General features: G+C 38.4%; 1 protein-coding gene across 2 annotated transcripts in view; it reads left to right on the plus strand.

Moving 5' to 3' along the window:
- Positions 1–18913, plus strand: part of DPYD (dihydropyrimidine dehydrogenase) — a 933909-nt gene that overhangs the window by 892780 nt on the left and 22216 nt on the right. For both annotated transcript variants that reach the window (XM_068962754.1, XM_068962760.1), the window contains exon 21: positions 15715–15858. In XM_068962754.1, coding sequence (XP_068818855.1) covers positions 15715–15858 — 144 coding nt within the window. The remainder of the gene's footprint in view (positions 1–15714; positions 15859–18913) is intronic.

Below are 18913 nucleotides of genomic sequence, written 5' to 3' on the forward strand. Positions count from 1 at the left end.
CCGACCTTGGTTAGTAATGTTTCTGCTTTTTAACATGCTGTCTAGGTTGGTCATAGCTTTTCTTCCAAAGAGCAAGGGTCTTTTAATTTCATGGCTGCAGTCACCATCTGCAGTGATTTTGGAGCCCAAGAAAATAAAAGTCTCTCACTCTTTCCATTGTTTCCCCATCTATTTGCGTGAAGTTATAGGACTGGATGCCATGATCTTAGTTTTTTGAATGTTGAGTTTTAAGCCAGCTTTTTCACTCTCCTTTTTCACTTTCATCAAGAGGCTCTTCAGTTCCTCTTCACTTTCTGCCATAAAGGTGGTGTCATCTGCATATCTGAGGTTATTGATATTTCTCCCAGCAATCTTGATTCCAGCTGGGGTTTCATCCAGCCTGGCATTTCTCATGATGAACTCGGCATATAAGTTAAATAAGCAGGGTGACAATATACAGCCTCGACATACTCCTTTCCCTATTTGGAACCAGTCTGTTGTTCCATGTCTGGTTCTAATTGTTGCTTCTTGACCTGTATACAAGTTTTTCAGGAGGCAGGTAAGGTGGTCTTGTATTCACATCTCTTGAATAATTTTCCACAGTTTGTTGTTATCTACGCAGTCAAAGACTTTGGTGCAATCAATAAAGCATATTGTGGGTTAATAGAAATAATATTTTTTTAATGAGATTGAATCACAGGATGAGCATAGATGAAAATTACAGAAGCAAATTCCTTCAGATCATCAGGTATATATGAGATAGAGCCCTCGATGAATTGTTAAAAAGAACCAGGATGCTTCCCATCTTAATAGAAGAAAAGGTGGAGGATGAGAGTACAAATGAGGTAGATTTATAAGATTCAGGATAGAAAAATTGCTTCAAATATTTTAACCAATAATGTAATGATTTTTAACTAAGACTATCAACTAACAATGAGAAGGAGTGGCACTTTAGATTTGAGAAGAAAGAAGGAGGTATAAAAATGTCATTTTGTAATGAGAAAGCCCCAGGTTGACAGTGGTAACATACCAAAGCTTATTGGACAGGACTGAGTGCCCAGCTGGGGACAAGGAGCAGTTATATTCTCTATCCATGTATAGTTTTCAAGTGTAAACATAAAATAATTGGGTATTTGGGTTAAATACAGGCAAAGATTTTGCTTGGTTAGTTCAACAAAGGGTTAGAAGTTGTTGTCTGATAGGATTAGACCTTAACCTTAAACAAATGGTTGGATAAATATATATCAAGGAAAATTGTGATGAATGTTATATGTATTTATAGTATTATTTATTTATGTTTAATCCTATTACATGAAAAACTACTACAAACTACTAAAAATGCCAAAAACCTTGCAGTAGTTTTAGGTGAAATGGCAGCCAAAAAGCTTGGGAAGAACATGGTCAATGTAGAAGGCAATGGGGTTAAGCTTGGAGTTGGGAGACCAAGGTCTGAGTTTTCTCTGCTACCTACTGTTATGTGGCCTTGGGCATTAAGTGTTTGCCACATCAGTGGGCTTCAAGTTTCATCAGTATTATAATAATTATGTTATGATGGAAATTGAGATCATACACAAGAACAATTTCTAAAACTTTAAGATCTATAACCATGTTAATTGGTTTTAGAATTTGGTACTAATTCTTCTTGGGACATGTGATATTCAACAACTGGTTGATGTCTGGTGAAGCTCAGATAATTATGTAACTAATAGGTGATTTCTTTGCTGTCTTCATTTTGTAGTATTAGTCAATGCCAAACATTAGGCTCATCTTTAGGCCCAAGGGCTGGGGTAAGGGATAAAAAGAACCACAGCATGGAATACACAACCATCTGCCCTTTGTAAAGGCCACAGAATCAACTGGATTGTACCTTCAGGGATATTTGACCTAATGTGATAATCGCCTAGGTTCACAATTGTTTTAAGTAAGTTTTCAATGAAATAATGACTTTTATAACTATGATTTGTAGAATATTTTGTTGTTTGATATTTTTATGAAGAAGACGTCAGGCCAGTGTATGCTCCTCGGTTTTTATCTCATCACAACAAAGATTTGGAGTGATGGACATTAAAGCCCCCTCGTCGTGTCACAGCTCTCAGGTCTTGGACAGGCCATGTTATAGCTCTCAGGTCTCGAATGGACCGTGTTATAGCTCTTAGACAAATCAGTGTTATAGCTCAGTGTTACAGCTCTATTTTAGTTAGAAGATAGCAGGAAAATCCATCTTCGAGGTGTGAGGGCCCGTTGATCCAAAGGCGCGAAGAGAAAAGCAGCCCAGCACGCAGGAGAGAGAGAGCCCTTTGGCTCCTCTTTTTATATGTTTTTTCCTTCCCCTCAGCCTGCCCTATGTAAATTGGGCTTAGTCAGGAGTGCTGTTCTACCTGAAGTCCTCACTTAGGTCCTCGGATCTTCCTTTGACCTTCCTCCATTCTATTTTCGTGGGCTTTTCTCTTCCTTGTCTTTTAACCACCGCCATTTTGGACTCCTTTTCCCTATTCTAACTGCCCAACAAAGAGAATGAAATAGTGGGTCATTATTATTTTCTTATTAAAAACTTAAAGCAAAGAACCTGGAAAATACACAGAAATTATTTGTATTGAGCTCTAAGCCCACAATAACTTATTACTTATTCAGCTATAGGATGTTTTCACAATTCAAAGTAAATGTTATTACCAGGGATTGGTTTATGCAATACTATGGACCAGGCCAAATATCATGCATGGATCTGGTCATTAAGTGTTAGGTCAATCCCACTCTTGCCAAATATTGTGCATAGAGGGAATCTTTTTGAATATTTTGTACAAAAGTGTTCAGACTAGATCACGTGTTGTCATCATTAAGCTGTGACCACTTAAGGTTAGCTGAAATTACTTGTCAGTATAGTTTTCTGTCAATTTTAATCCTTCCTTCATTCATCAGATATTTAATTAATGCCAACTAGATGCAAAGAATTAAGAGGAATGATGAAGAATCAGCACATTCTCAAAATGTTTATGATCTATACAGAAAAAAAAGAAAATGCACAAATAATGGTATTATAGTTTAGAAAGTGATGTGTGTGGAAGAGACAGGGGAAAATCCAAATCTATGGGACAATGACTGCCTTCAGCAGTGACCCAGGTCTGGATGCAAGTCTGATGTTACAGACAGACATTAGCTAGTGTATTCTAACCTGCATGAAGAATCTGTTGTTTATAGAGCCCTTTGCCACTCATGTAAAAGATTCTTTCCCCCTGTTAAATACTTCCTACCCACATGGTAATTAATTATGTTACAAAATTCTTTTCCTTTCAACTAAAAACTTGCATGCACTTTCATTTTCTCTCCAATATAAATCTCCTACTTAGCATAGAAACCCTAAAAATTGACTTTCAAAATGATGATCATTTTTTTCAATATATCCTGAAATGTAACCACAATAGGGTTTTTGATTGAATCAACATGTAATACTTTATATCTTGTGCCACACTTTGAAGTAAGAAGGTTTTTAAAGCTGTCATCCAGGTGTTTCCATGCAGGAAAATATTAGGTGTTGTAGTATGTAAATCTAAAAAAGATTGATTAATCTTCTAATGTGGCTCCAAATATAGCCTGAAACCTGAGTGCCTTTTTGCATATGTATAGCAGTCCCATTTTCTTCATCACTCCACTTTTCTGTTTTCCTTTACTTCTATCACATTGTATGAAATAATTTTTATTCCATTTTCCCTCATTGGTTTTTGCCCTTGACATTCTATGCAATATTTTGCCATGAAAGCAGTGGCATTTTGAAGGTGGATTTCAAAACATATTATTGTATCCAAGTCCTCCTAAAGCACTGGAAGAACTATAGCTCAGGAAGTCTTTCTTCATGTGTAGTTTTTTGTGACATTTTTATAATTCAGCATACCCACTTCATCTTTATATTGTTTGCTATATTGAGCGTAAATCATATTTATACTCAATATATTAAAATAACACTTGAGTTCTAGGCTGCTTTATAGTTTATAAAACAGTAAAAGCTCTATTTTAATAATCTATTAGTGCCTTCCTATTTCAAACAATTGTGAAGAATGAGGAGGTAAGAGTGATCATTATTATTTCTTTTTTACATAGATAATAACTGAGGCTCACAGAGGGCAAGTGACTTGTCTTAGAGACTAAGTGTCTTTGTCTCTGCATCCAGGACAAGTGACCATTCTGTATATTGCACTGTTTTAGTGTTATAGGAGGTTCTGTTTTCTTTGGGGCTTCCCATGTGGTGCAGCAGTAAAGAATCCACCTGCCAATGCAGGAGAAGCAAGAGGCACAGGTATTCAATCCCTAGTTCAGGAAGATCCCTTGGAGTAGGAAACGGCAACCTACTGCAATGTTCTTGCCTGGAAGATTCCGTGGGCAGAGGAGCCTGGCAGGCTTACAGTCCATGGGGTTGCACAGAGTCAGACACAACTGAGCACACATACACACACACTATTATCTTCTTTTAGCAGCCTAAAACTTCCAGTATACACAAATGCAGTCACAAGTGTATCTACATTTTATTCTTCCTTACTTGGCAAGTTCATGCCCAGTATCATTTATGCTGCTACTGCTGCTAAGTCGCTTCAGGTGTGTCTGACTCTGTGCGACCCCAGTAGACTCCTCTGTCCCTGGGATTCTCCAGGAAAAAATTATGGAGTGGGTTTCCATTTCCTTCTCCAATATTTATATCTACTTCTAAATGTGCATGGTTGATTTTGTAGACAGTGTGTCTCAGGTGACTTTGTCAGCAAACATCAAACTTTTTAAAGATAATTACAGTGTAGTGTTAGTTGTGATCTGTAGGAATTTCCCAATTTATACAGATTAGTTTTTAGCTTTCTTTGTAAAAAATGTTTTCTTTCTCTTAATTATCCATACAGACTTTATTACTTAATGAGATAAAATAGCAACGCTATATGTGGTTGTACCGATGAAGCCTAAAGCAGTGTAAGAACTCATCCAGCCTCAAGAGTTTGGTAAATATTAGCCACACTATCCATATTTTTCTACTTAAATAGATTCAGAATGTTCTATCATGAAGAGGGAAAGAGTTATGTAAGTTATGACTCAATCCAACATTTCCTCCACAGACTGTGTGTTGCTACCTGGGCATAAACCCTGAGGATTTCTAACTGAATTGAAAACAAAACAAAATGTGACACTGGAAGGAATATTATGTATCATCTGGTCCAACCTCCTCATTTTATAGATGAGAAAACCGAGAAAGTCGCTGCACTGTCAGAGGTCACAAAAAGAGCCGGTAGCAAGGTTACAGTTGGAGCCATATCTCCTAACTCTCAAGAAAGTACTGTTTGCAATATATCACACTGTCTCCCCCAAAAGATGCCTCCCATGGGGTGCTGTGTCTTGAGAGTGAAGGATATTAAATTCATATTTGGCTGCTAATCATTCTCTCAGCAGCTGTATGGTATTTCATTAACCACTGCATGTAACATGCTGGCCTTTCACCTGTATTAACGTGGGCTCATTAAACTTGACGCCAGTAATAAAAAGGACTCAACTAATACAGATATTTTGCCTTGCATGTGTTCGGCATTCTTTTGAGGCATTTTTCTCTTCACAGTTTGTGGAATAAGAAAAATAAGAAGCATAGATTTCAAGGAACGGAATATGTGTGCGGTATTCGTCTTTACATCAATCAAAAGATGGAGTAAATACTCATTTAATAAGCTTTGTAAGGACTACAAAGAGGCATGAGTGACAGCACAGCACAGAGTCTAGCATCTGGCAGGCTGGAAATTGAATGCTGGATCTGTTGTTGATTACTAAGTAAGAACTGGAGCAGGTTATTCAGCCTTTCCAAACCTCAGTTTTCTCAACTGTAAGTGGGGACAAGAACAATACCCACCTCATGGGTTTTCAGTGAAGAAGAGTTGATGTCCTCCTGCACTTTGCAAAGGGCTTGTTGTGAGGGATGCTAGATAAATATGTTTATTTTGAGGACGATAAAACAATGATGGTACAATGGCTTCCTGTATAGAACTTACAGTCACCTCTCACTAGAGCTATTGTTGAGGAAGCCGATTTTCCCAAGCCTTCTCCCTCTGCTTCATCACCAGTACAAAGCACAAACAGTTCTCCAGTGTGCAAGGAAAGGAAATGGAATCCTATTTTGTCCCTCCCAGATTCCCTGCCCACATTGTTTTATGTTCATTTTCATGAGGATGTAACTCTTCTGTGCGGTCACCCGTTAACACAGTTCCCACATGAGTTTGAAAACGCTTGACAGTCTGATTGAGCGGGGGACGGTGAGAGAGGAGAGGTCATTTGCAGGGAGATAAGCAGTGAAAAGGTAAAAGCAGAAGTTAGTCAGAGAGGAGTTCTGGGTCAGAAAGGATGAAAGCGATATGGTTTCAGGCAGCAGTCATTGTCAGAGCAGGGGCGCACACGTTGGTGAGTTGTGAGGGTGTGAAGACCCAGGTGAATTCTTGGGGTTGGTATGTGTAGTCACTATTGGACCTCTATTTTTCAGAGTATACAATATTTAAAAGATATTTCCCTGTGTATAAAAATTCATTTTTTTGATTGATTTTGCTCTTCATTTCCTTTTTTGTCCTTGCCTCCTTCCTTTACTTCCTCACTCCATTCCACTCTTTCTTTCATGTTTTTTTTTTCTTTTTCTTTCTATTTAAATTTTTTCCAGTGCTCTGGAATCCAATATACTTATTGAACTCACCATCTCCAACATTCTGGATCATTCTCCTCTTTATGCCACAAGCATTCTCCCAACAATTCATTCTTCTGTCTGCCACCACAGAGACCTGATTACATAAAAGCATATTAGGGTACGTGTTTCCCTACACCCTGAAGAATAAAAATTCAAACCACTTTGCCCTAAATTCAGAGCCCTCCATAGATTTCCTGGCTTCACTTGCTACTATTCTTCAGGTATTTACTATGTTTAGGTTGTCTAATGGAGAAGGCAATGGCACCCCACTCCAGTACTCTAGCCTGGAAAATCCCATGGACCGAGGAGCCTGGTAGGCTGCAGTCCATGAGGTCGCTAAGAGTCAGACACAACTGAGCGACTTCCCTTTCACTTTTCACTCTCATGCATTGGAGAAGGAAATGGCAACCCACGCCAGTGTTCTTGCCTGGAGAATCCCAGGGACAGGGGAGCCTGGTGGGGTCGCACAGAGTCGGACATGACTGAAGCGACTTAGCAGCAGCAGGTTGTCTAAGAATGAGTTCATCCTGTACTTTCTTACCTTTTCATCCCTTTACTCAACCATGCCTTTCTCTTTTTTCCCCTTTTCTAGCACCACATGCTATTTCTCCTTTTTATAATCTTTCTTCACAGCTTGAATTCCTCCTTTACTAGAAAGTCTTTAATCTCTTGCGTGCCTGCTACGTGCATGCTCAGTTTCTCAGTTATGCCCGACTCTTTTGTGACCCCGTGGACTTAGCCCTCCTCTGTCTACGGGATTCTCCAGGCAAGAATACTGGAGCAGGTTGCCATTTCCTAGCTCCAGGGGATCTTCCTGACTCACTGATAGAACCCATGTCTCCTGCGTCTCCTGTATTAGCAGGCAGATTCTTTACCACTGCACTTGCCTGGGAAGCTCTTAGTTGAAATAAAGTGCTCATTAGACCAGGATTATGTCAAACGGTGCACCTCTCCCTCTGCTTATCTCTTTCCTCCTTACAATTATCTACATGACCCAGATGTCAGCTCAGATCACCCAATCCCATCCTCTGGATTTTGCTACAAAATTCCTAGAGGTTGTGTTCTCTACATCACTTTTGGCAATAAGTTCTTACTCCCACTGATTTCTGAGTCTCCCTCAAATCTCACCTCTCATTAGTCTCTATTCTTGAGGCCATCCTCAGGAATTCTGTAATCCAGCCATGAAACTGAATCCTATTTTCCTGACTTTCTGCCAGATTTTTCTCCAGATCAGGTAAGTGGGTCAGTCAGTCAGTCAGTTCAGTCACTCAGTCGTGTCCAACTCTTTGCGATCCCATGAATCGCAGCTGGGCAGGAGATGTTATTAAAGTTTTAGGGGTTCATAGAGGAGGATTTGGGCTGCAGCAATAGAAACAGCTTAAAGTTGAATATTAGCTCTTCCTCTTTATGAAAGTCCTCCAGCCATCACGCAGTCAGGTTCTGCTCCCTCTCTCTCTGTCTCTCTTTTCCTTCTCTTAATGATCTCTCCTCTTCCCGCTCTTCTCTCCTTTCTTCCCCCTCTGCTTCAGATTCTTCTGCATTTCTCATGCATAGTGGTTTGGACATCTCTTTGGTTTTATTTCTTTTCAATCACTACATCAGGACTTAATCTCCTGAACTCCAAGCTAAAGATACTGCTTTAAAAGTTATCACTGTAAGCAATGTTTGTTTCTTTAGAGAAATCTGCTATACATCATTTAAATAATATGTCAGTATAAAACAGTAATGATCTTACCTCAGTTTTATCAAATATGAGTCAGTCTTCCTCACAGGCCATAAGCTGCTTTTGGAAAGAATCACATTGTCTTTGCAGCTCCAGCACCTGCACAATCTTTAGCCGAAAGCAAGTCTTTCCTCCTTCACCCTTTTCTGGCATTCCATTCATGCTAGATTTTCTTCTCTTGATTGACATTCTTCTTAACATACATCCCAGTGTCATCACTTCACAACAAAACATGCTCTGCTTGCCCTTCACTGAAGAAGCTCCACACTCTCTTATATCTTATTAAACACAGAGCAGAGGGTCAGCAGCCTCCTGGCCCCCCAGCGCTTCTTCCAAAATGTTACTCTTCTCCCCCTGGTATTTCGTTTACTTGGAAGATTTTCTTTCCCTTTCCTAACCCTCATATCTCTGTCTTCACTACTCGTCAATCAACTTTCACTTTATCCTTCAGAACTTAGCTCTAATGTCATTTCCTCTAGAAAAGTTTCACCCTCTCAGCCTGGGTTAGGTGCACATTGGCATTGCTCATCTGCCATCTGAAGTCCCCTCTGCCACAGCCTTTGTCTTGGCGTACTGCTGTTGTTATTAACTACAGGTTCTTTAAGATGACAGATTGTTTTTTATATATAAAGTAAGTGTCTTGCACTGTTTTTTATTTAATTTGTGAATCACAGATGTTGTGTAAGTATATATAATTTTTAATTTTAAAAGAACCTATTTCTGTAAGTTAATTCCTTTCTGAAAGTAGTTGTTTGGGATTGTCTGGCATTTCAAACAACCAGCAGGATTTTTAACTCACATTCAAGATATTCATGCATGCATTCATTCAGCAATTTTTCAAGTTTGAAAAACTTATTGAGGAAAAAAAAAAAAAACACAACTAAGCACCAAGCCAAAAACAAGGGGGAAGAAAATACATTGAGTAGCTAGATCAAAAACTAACCAGGACCGCAAATGGGGAAGATGGAGTCAGAGGCTACTAATGATACGACAGTGGCATAAATGCAAGGATAGAAGTATCCAGAGTGCTTTGCAACACTTCAAGGGGCTCTTAATACTGGGGAGAGTGGGAAGTCAGTAGAGGACATTATTAAGATCCTGTGAATACTGAACTGAGACAAAACACCAAATGGACACGTCCCAGGTTAAAATCACAGGGAGGGCTCATTCCTAGCATGAGCAAACACGGTCATACAGAGCATGGTACACAGTGCAATGTAAGCAGTTAAAGCTTGTGGGAATAAATTGGCAGGGATGAACTTTACAAATGTTATTCCATTTAATGCTTATACCAACATCGTGAGTTAGATATTATCATTCTCATTTCATTGATAAGGAAAATTAGTAGCAGAATGGTTAAGTAATTGGCACATAGTCAATAGCTAATGGGTGTAAAACTGTGATTTTAATGCAAATTTGACTTCTAAATCAGTATCCTAACCACTATTCAAATGTTGCCTTTCTGCTTTCACTATGAAGCATGAGTTATCATTGCTTTTGACTGCCATAGACATCAAATTTTTGATCATAAGTTGTCCACTTAAATTTATCAGGTTAAACTAATGGTTACATTTCACTGATATCATATATTTTGCATGTCCAGCCCCAGTGTCCCAATTTGTAATACTGGGCACCATATAGTATTATGATAACATAATGTACAGATGGTCCTCTCTTTCTCCTTATTGTTTTCCAATGTCCAAATTTGATAATATCTTGAAAAATTGCTTACTATTGTATCAGTGATAAGGTATTACAAGCCAGTTATTCATGGGGAAAACCCAAGTTTCTAAATGTAAGCCACATTAAAGCAGATTATGGAATAAAATGCAGGATCAAATGTAAGCAATTAATTGCTATCATAATTGAAAGAAGGGAAGAAGAAAAATTAGTGAATTCAGACAGAACAGAACAGACCTCTCATTTCTGTTTCCCATACTTTCTTGCATCACATCAAGCACATAGTGATTTAATTAGGGTGTGCTAGGAACACACTAAAAGAACCCAGGCTCCCAATCATTGTGCTCCTACATTTTTATTTTAAGTATCCAAAAGTACTCCATTGCCTTTCTGAATTTTGTTAAAGACTAAGTCTTGGAAGGTTTATTGTTGTTTTGTTGATCATTTGATTGAGATTAAATAGTTTTCCAAGGATCTTCATATACAATGCCTTTCAGTTCAGTTCAGTTCAGTTTAGTCGCTCAGTCATGTCCAGCTCTGTGACCCCATGAATCGCATCACACCAGGCCTCCCTGTCCATCACCAACTCCCAGAGTTCACTCAGACTCACATTCATAAAGTCAGTGATGCCATCCAGCCATTTCATCCTCTGTCATCCCCTTCTCCTCCTGCCCCCAATCCCTCCCAGCATCAGAGTCTTTTCCAATGAGTCAACTCTTCGCATCAGGTGGCCACAGTACTGGTGTTTCAGCTTTAGCATCATTCCCTCCAAGGAAATCCCAGGGCTGATCTCCTTCAGAATGGACTGGTTGGATCTCCTTGCAGTCCAAGGGACTCTCAAGAGTCTTCTCCAACATCACAGCTCAAAAGCATCAATTCTTCGGCACTCAGCCTTCTTCACAGTCCAACTCTCACATCCATACACGACTACTGGAAAAACCATAGCCTTGACTAGACGGACCTTAGTTGGCAAAGTAATGTCTCTGCCTTTGAATATACTATCTAGGTTGGTCATAACTTTTCTCCCAAGGAGTAAGTGTCTTTTAATTTCATGGCTACAGTCACCATCTGCAGTGATTTTGGAGCCCCCAAAAATGAAGTCTGATACTGTTTCCACTGTTTCCCCATCTATTTCCCATGAAGAGATGGGGCTGGATGCCATGATCTTCATTTTCTGAATGTTGAGCTTTAAGCCAACTATTTCACTCTCCTTTAGATAACAACAAAACTAGATATGCTTGATATATAATTCAGTGTGACACTAGCCCTAATGAATGACAAGAGATACTTATAAAATTACTAGCAGTGATAATTACACACATTACATATAGAAATTATTCAACCTTTAATGTAGCAAGGGACAGTTCCTTGTGCAAAATAGGCCTTTGATATTGTATATGTTGAATAAATGACAAAAGATAGTGTAACTAAGTCGTATGTGAACATGTTTTTGTAAAAAAAATAATTCTTAGTCATGAAGCATACTATATCATTTACACTTAATTTATTCTTCAATCTGTCAGTGTGTATACACACACACACTATATTTATATATATATGCACACACACATATATATATATGGATTTCAGGTTTATACTGAGTGCAAAATATATATGCCATTTGTAAAACACACATATATATATTACACTCAGTGTGTGTAATATATATGTGTGTGTTTTAACAGTATATGAAATATATATATTTATATCACACTCAGTATAAACTTGAAACATTTTGTCTTTTAACTTATTACCATTTGGTTATCAAAGGAATTACCTTTCTTGCCTTCATTGTTTCAAATCAGGTAAGAGGGTACGATTAAAAAATAGAGTTGATCTCTTACAGCACTGTGCTGCTGTTACTGCTGCTGCTAAGTTGCTTCAGTTGTGTCCGACTCTGTGCGACCCCATAGATGGCTGCCCATTAGGCTCCCCCGTCCCTGGGATTTTCCAGGCAAGAGCACTGGCGTGGGTTGCCATTTCCTTCTCCAATGCAGGAAAGTGAAAAGTGAAAGTGAAGTCCCTCAGTCGTGTCCAACGCCCCCCCAGGCTCCTCCGTCCATGAGATTTTCCAGGCAAGAGTACTGGAGTGGGGTGCCATTGCCTTCTCCATACAGCACTGTAGACCGATGCTATTAGCCAACTTCCTGCCATTCTCATAAAAAATATGCAATTTAAACTGGGAGATACTAGTGCTTGCTTCTATTAGAAATAAGAATCCTCTTCTACTTCATAATATGCTCAATTACCTTTAGATTGATCCATGAATAAATTATAATCCAAATAGACTTCTTTACCTTAAAGCTCTGCTGGCTTAAGGTATCCTTGTTGATTCATTATGTTGTCACTTTTCTATCGGCAGTGTAATGCTTTTAATATCTGGATAGAGACAGTTTTAGTGTGAGATACTGTTATCTTTAAATGAGTAGGATTTAGCTTTTCTGGTGAGGACAATTTCATCAGTGATGAATCCCTGGAGAAACTATTGAAACAAAAATCACACCATTTCTGAGCTTTGTTCAGCTCATCAATTACGAAGCAGCTTTTGAGAGTCCTAAAGAACTTTTTCTTTTGTTTAAGAAATATAGCATGACGCTCAAACCTCTCACTTGGAGTTACCGCAGGCTACAACTTTTTCTGCAAGAAAATAATGAATGAAGAGGAAAAGCTCCTGCTGCTGGCTCTGTCAGGGCCTGCTGCTTCTCCTCCTGCAATAGGAAATCAATTAACTGTATGTTCAGGCAGAGATTTGAGCTAAATGCTTTATTAATCATCACTGATTGCACACATATACAGTGGCCCACTATGCCTTCACCTTCACTCTTTTTTTTTTTTTTGCTCTGGTTTGTCCCTTTGGCAAGATCTAAACACAGACAATGCCTAAGTTTAATATATGGACCTCAGATGCAAGGGGCAATTGATCTTTTTTATTTTCAGAAAACTTAACTTTTCAAATGTTCAGTTCTAGGCTATCTTAGAGGCATTTAAATATGAGCAACATAGTAATAATGTTTTAAAAGCACTGAAATTTCTTATACTAATGCAGAAAGCAAAATGACTGTGTATGGCAACCTTGAAGTTTTGGAAGCTGCTCCTACAACACTTCAGTCTCCATATGGCAGTGAGAAACTACATGCGAATAGACCCTCATTGATTTGGAGATAAATGGCAGAACATTGAAGGGGCAGTCAGTGATCTGTGTGGATATGCTGTCAATTTAAAGAAAACTTTGACAAGAGTTTTCTTGCTTTTCCACTGTTTTCTTCAACACACAGAGAAAATCCTGTAAGAATCTTTATGTTAAATTGAGAGCCTCTCCTTTGGATAAATTATAAAAGATTAACATTATAATTATAGCACCATTAGTCATGAAAAGGCTGCATTAGTGAAATATGGCAAATATTGTCAGCCACTGCAAAAAAAAAATGCACCAAATAACAAGGGGTTGGTACAAGCTGTATTCTATTCTGCATCAAACGATTTTTCTATTATTATTATTATTATTACTATTATCGTTAACGGAACAATTTAAATCATCACAGTTTAAATGTGACTACTTTATTTCTCTTTGGATAAGCAATAATTTAAGTGGAAAAGAAATATCTCCTCTGGTCTGTGTTTAAAAGTAGATTAACAAGTTCCGAGAATGATTTCTTTTGAATAACTTTATAGAACTTTTTTGGTGGAATGAGACAGTGTTGAATAAGGTAAGACCTGTCAAGGAAGAGGATAATGGGTCAGATTTTCGTAAAACTTGCCTTCCTCACGAGGGATCTGCTAGCCTCAGAGGTCATGTGTTTCACATTAACAAATCTTGATAATCTTCAAGGATGTAAGATTAGGGTGCGAGGGTCCTTAATGTAAAAGTGTGGTGAGAGTGATATTCTGACAAGATTTGTATCAAGTGGACATGCATTTACTGCCTTCTGAGGTGTTATCAGGATCCTAAGGGGCATTGGCACCAAGTGTAATCCCTAACGCCTCATGTGCCAGGGGAAGAGTCATTTCAGTAGAGGATACTCTAAGCAAGCTTATCTTTTCTATATTAAAGTGCCTTAAATATGTGATAATATTAAGGATTTTTTTATACTGTATGCATTTTAATAGGACAGCATCACTTATTTTATGATAAAATAGATACAATATATTCATATATTCTCTCCCTCCATCATATCATTTCACATATTACTGTAATCATTAAATATAGTAATTTAGGAAAGCATTAAGGTGCGGAGATGAAGTATATAGTTCAGGTTTAATTGTATGTAAATTAAATTGGCATTCATAACATTGTTTCTATTTGCTCGACTTGACATAATTACAGTAAATTGATAATGGAAGTAACAATCTCAGATAGTTACACATGAGTATTTTCTGCCAATATAAATTTCCAGTTGCAGTTTGGCTGAATTGTAGCATAGTTTAAGTTTGGTTTACCTACGCTATTGACATCTCTAAAGGGCCAGAGAACTCACTTTCCCAGGGCATTATGCAACCTGGCATGTAGAGGCCAGTGTTTTGAAACAACTATAATTTTGTACCAGAGTACTTGCTAGGGCAGAGATCAGTATGACCTTGCAGTGCTGTAGTTTCCCAAGCCTTCCTTGGCTAGATAAACATGCTTTATTCTGCAGAAGAGGTGGGAGGGGGTTATTTTTGCAGTCTTAGAAAAGAGACCTAGCAGTTCCAGGTTACAAGCAAACACAAAACATTTGGAATTCAATGGCGCCTATCCTCAGCAGTATATGTCAGTAAAAGTGAAGATCAAAGGTTCTAGAAGAGAAGGACAAAGTGAAGAGGAAATAATTGTAGGATAATGAATAATAGGAGGGCATATTCATGTTAACTTGAAACCACTTGGCATTTTTCCATGACACCCAGGTATCTTTCTAAATGAACTTTGTAAAGTACAATTAAATAACCTTGAGATTTAAAACTACATAATGTGATTTTGAATGCTGATGGAGTTTAAGCAATGTGATATTTCTTCTGCTTTTTGTTTCTATTTTTGCCACCTTCATGCAAATAAAGTTTATTTTCCTTTTCTGTACAGAGAAATCAATATTTTTACCATTCTGTTTTTCAGCTATTCCAGTAGACTGCAATCAACAATCTTAGTTACCATCTTTAAAGAGATGTAATAAGAATTTGAACACAATAACATAGAGATACAGATTAGAACTTTGGCAAAGTATCTTTGCTATTGACAAAAGCATTTGTCAGAGACTGGGCTGTGTCTATACTGTGCTAAAAACCTGATAAAGAGGAAAAAAATCATCAATAGGTTTCACCTTCTGTCTATATGAACTAAACAAATGGTCTGACTAATAGCTATTGTTTTAAGTGAATGGTCTGCTTTTGCCATTGTGAATTTTATTCTGTTTTTAGGGATGTATTTTAAATTAACATTTGTATATCTAACACATACATATTTGGTAAAGGTATTGTGATATTGTGTTCTTTTTAATAATTAATGAAATCTAATACCTAGAAGACTAATGGTCCAAGAATGAAGACCTTGTTGCAGTTTACCTGAACCAATCTTCAAACACACATTTTGTTTGTTCATATATTTATGTGTTTATATTCTCACATTTTTCTATCCTGTGAACTAACATGCTTTGTTATTTGTGTGTTTTCCTGTTAGAAACTGCCAAGCTTTGGACCTTATCTTGAGAAGCGCAAGAAAATCATAGCAGAGGAAAAGTTTAGACTGAAAGAAGAAAATGCGACCTTTCCACCACTTGCAAGAAACCATTTTATCCCCAAAAAACCTATTCCTTCTGTTAAGGTAAAGATTAAGCTATGTGTGTTTATATATATATGTCTATTTTACTGTTTAGTTTGTGTTTATTTCCTGCTTAAAAACATCACTGGTTTTGTTTTTAAAATATATTGAAAGTTTAAAAAATTTTGGTCTCTGATGACAAGATAGCCTCTTTTGTATGCATGCATGCTCAGTTGCTAAGCTGTGTTTGACTCTTTTGCATTATATGGACTGTGGCCCACCAGGCTCCTCTGTCCATGAAATTTCCCAGACAAGTATACTGGAGAGGGTTGCCATTTCCTCTTCCAGGAGATCTTCCGGTCCCGGCGACTGAATCTGTGTTTTCTGCATTGCAAGCAGATTCTTTACCGCTGAGCCACTGGGGAAGCCCCGCATGATCAATATGCACCATCAATACCAACATGATACTTTATATTGTAGAAAACCTTTCTCTGGTTTAGCCTGGGAAAGTCTGTTCAGATTTGGGTTTTATAATAATTTTCTGGATAATATCAAAAATTATTATTAAGATGGAATTACGTGTGCATTATATCTCTTTGTTTTTCTTCAACTTTTTCATTTGAAACAGATGTAGATTCACATACAAGGGTAAGAAATAATACAGAGAGGTCTTGTGTACCCTTTACATAGTGTCTGCAATGTTCAGTTCAGTTCAGTCGCTCAGTCGTGTCCGACTCTTTGCGACCCCATGAATCACAGCACGCCAGGTCTCCCTGTCCATCACCAACTCCCGGAGTTCATTCAGACTCACATCCATCGAGTCCGTGATGCCATCCAGCAATCTCATCCTCTGTCGTCCCCTTCTCCTCCTGCCCCCAATCCCTCCCAGCATCAGAGTCTTTTCCAATGAGTCAACTCTTCGCATGAGGTGGCCAAAGTACTGGAGCTTTAGCTTTAGCATCATTCCTTCCAAAGAAATCCCAGGGCTGATCTCCTTCGAAATGGACTGGTTGGATCTCCTTGCAGTCCATGGGACCCTCAAGAGTCTTCTCCAACACCACAGTTCAAAAACATCAATTCTTCGGCGCTCAGCTTTCTTTACAGTCCAACTCTCACAACCATACATGACCACTGGAAAAACCATAGCCTTGACTAGATGGACCTTTGTTGGCAAAGTAATGTCTCTGCTTTTGAATATGCTCTCTAGGTTGGGCATAACTTTTCTTCCAAGGAGTAAGTGTCTTTTAATTTCATGGCTGCAGTCACCATCTGCAGTGATTTTGGAGCCCCGCAAAATAAAGTCTGACACTGTTTCCACTGTTTCCCCATCTATTTCCCATGAAGTGATGGGACTAGATGCCATGATCTTAGTTTTCTGAATGTGAAGCCAAATTTTTCACTCTCGTCTTTCACTTTCATCAAGAGGCTTTTTAGTTTCTCTTCACTTTCTGCCATAAGGATGGTGTCATCTGCATATCTGAGGTTATTGATATTTCTTCCGGCAATCTTGATTCCAGCTTGTGCTTCTTCCAGCCCAGCATTTCTCATGATGTACTCTGCATATAAGTTAAATAAGCAGGGTGACAATATTCAGCCTTGATGTACTCCTTTTCCTATTTGGAACCAGTCTGTTGTTCCCTGTAGAGTTCTAACTGTTGCTTCCTGACCTGCATATAGGTTTCTCAAGAAGCAGGTCAGATGGTCTGGTATTCCCATCTCTTTCAGAATTTTCCACAGTTTATTGTGATCCATACAGTCAAAGGCTTTTGCATAGTCAATAAAGCAGAAGTAGATGTTTTTCTGGAACTCTCTTGCTTTTTTGATGATCCAGCAGATGTTGGCAATTTGATCTCTGGTTCCTCTGCCTTTTCTAAATCCACCTTGAACATCTGGAAGTTCACGGTTCACGTATTGCTAAAGCCTGGCTTGGAGACTTTAGAGCATTACTCTACTAGCATGTGAGATGAGTGCAATTGTGTGGTAGTTTGAGCATTCTTTGGCATTGCCTTTCTTCGGGATTGGAATGAAAGCTGACCTATTCCAGTCCTGTGGCCACTGCTGAGTTTTCCAAAGTTGCCGGCATATTGAGTGCAGCACTTTCACAGCATCATCTTTCAGGATTTGAAACAGCTCAACTGGAATTCCATCACCTCCACTAGCTTTGTTTGTAGTGATGCTTTTAAGGCCCACTTGACTCCACATTCCAGGATGTCTAGCTCTAGGCAATGTAACATGTTGTAAAAGTAACATGTACAGAAACACAACCAGGAAAATGACAGAGATACAACCTACTGATCTTATTCAGATTTCTTCAGTTGTACTCTTCTCATTTGCATGTGTGCATACATGTGTTTTTTGTTCATACAGTTTCACCCCATGTGTAGGGTCTTGTGTCCTGTGTGCACCACAGTCAGATACAAGATTTCTATCAGCATAAAGATCCCTCAGCTTGCCCCTTTATAGCCACATCTACTTCACTCCTGCCCACCTCCCTCAAGATAGACTTATTTTAAAGCAATCATAATGAAAACAAAAGGAAACGGTGTGGTATTACAGGCCCATATTCTCTCTGAAATCATGGTCACTGAATGTGCTTTGCATTCACTGAAACCTGTTCTTCTCTGTTCAGTGACTGTCTACTCCTATATCCCCATTTTCTGGTTGAAGCATCAGTTGAAAAGCTTGCTGTTAGGAGTTTTCTGGAATTCCTCTGTTACCTCTCTTTAGTAGTCAAATTGGAACCTTAAAAATATCTTATAACAATGAGAGAGAAAAAATGTACCCTATGAAAAAAAACAGTGGAATTTTGACTTGATGTTGGGAGGGTTAAATGAGTCAGAGTTCTGAAACGAAATGTGGAAGTGGCTGAACACAAAATCTACCAGCACTTCAATGCCATAATTCCAAATAAAGTGAATACTTGGGACTTTCAATAATAAAATAGCCCCAAAGAGTCTCTTGAGATGTTTCCTCTAAATTATTTGTGTGCTACTGAAAGGATGATGTGGACACAGATGGTAAAGAAGAAGCTGGATCCTTCAGCTCTTCACAACTGCCCCCCATGTTTGACTGTAACTACTATATGATTTGGGGTTAAGTGGGAATTGTGGGTCTGTTT

Source organism: Capricornis sumatraensis, chromosome 2, assembly GCF_032405125.1.
Source record: "Capricornis sumatraensis isolate serow.1 chromosome 2, serow.2, whole genome shotgun sequence".
NCBI lineage: Eukaryota > Metazoa > Chordata > Mammalia > Artiodactyla > Bovidae > Capricornis > Capricornis sumatraensis.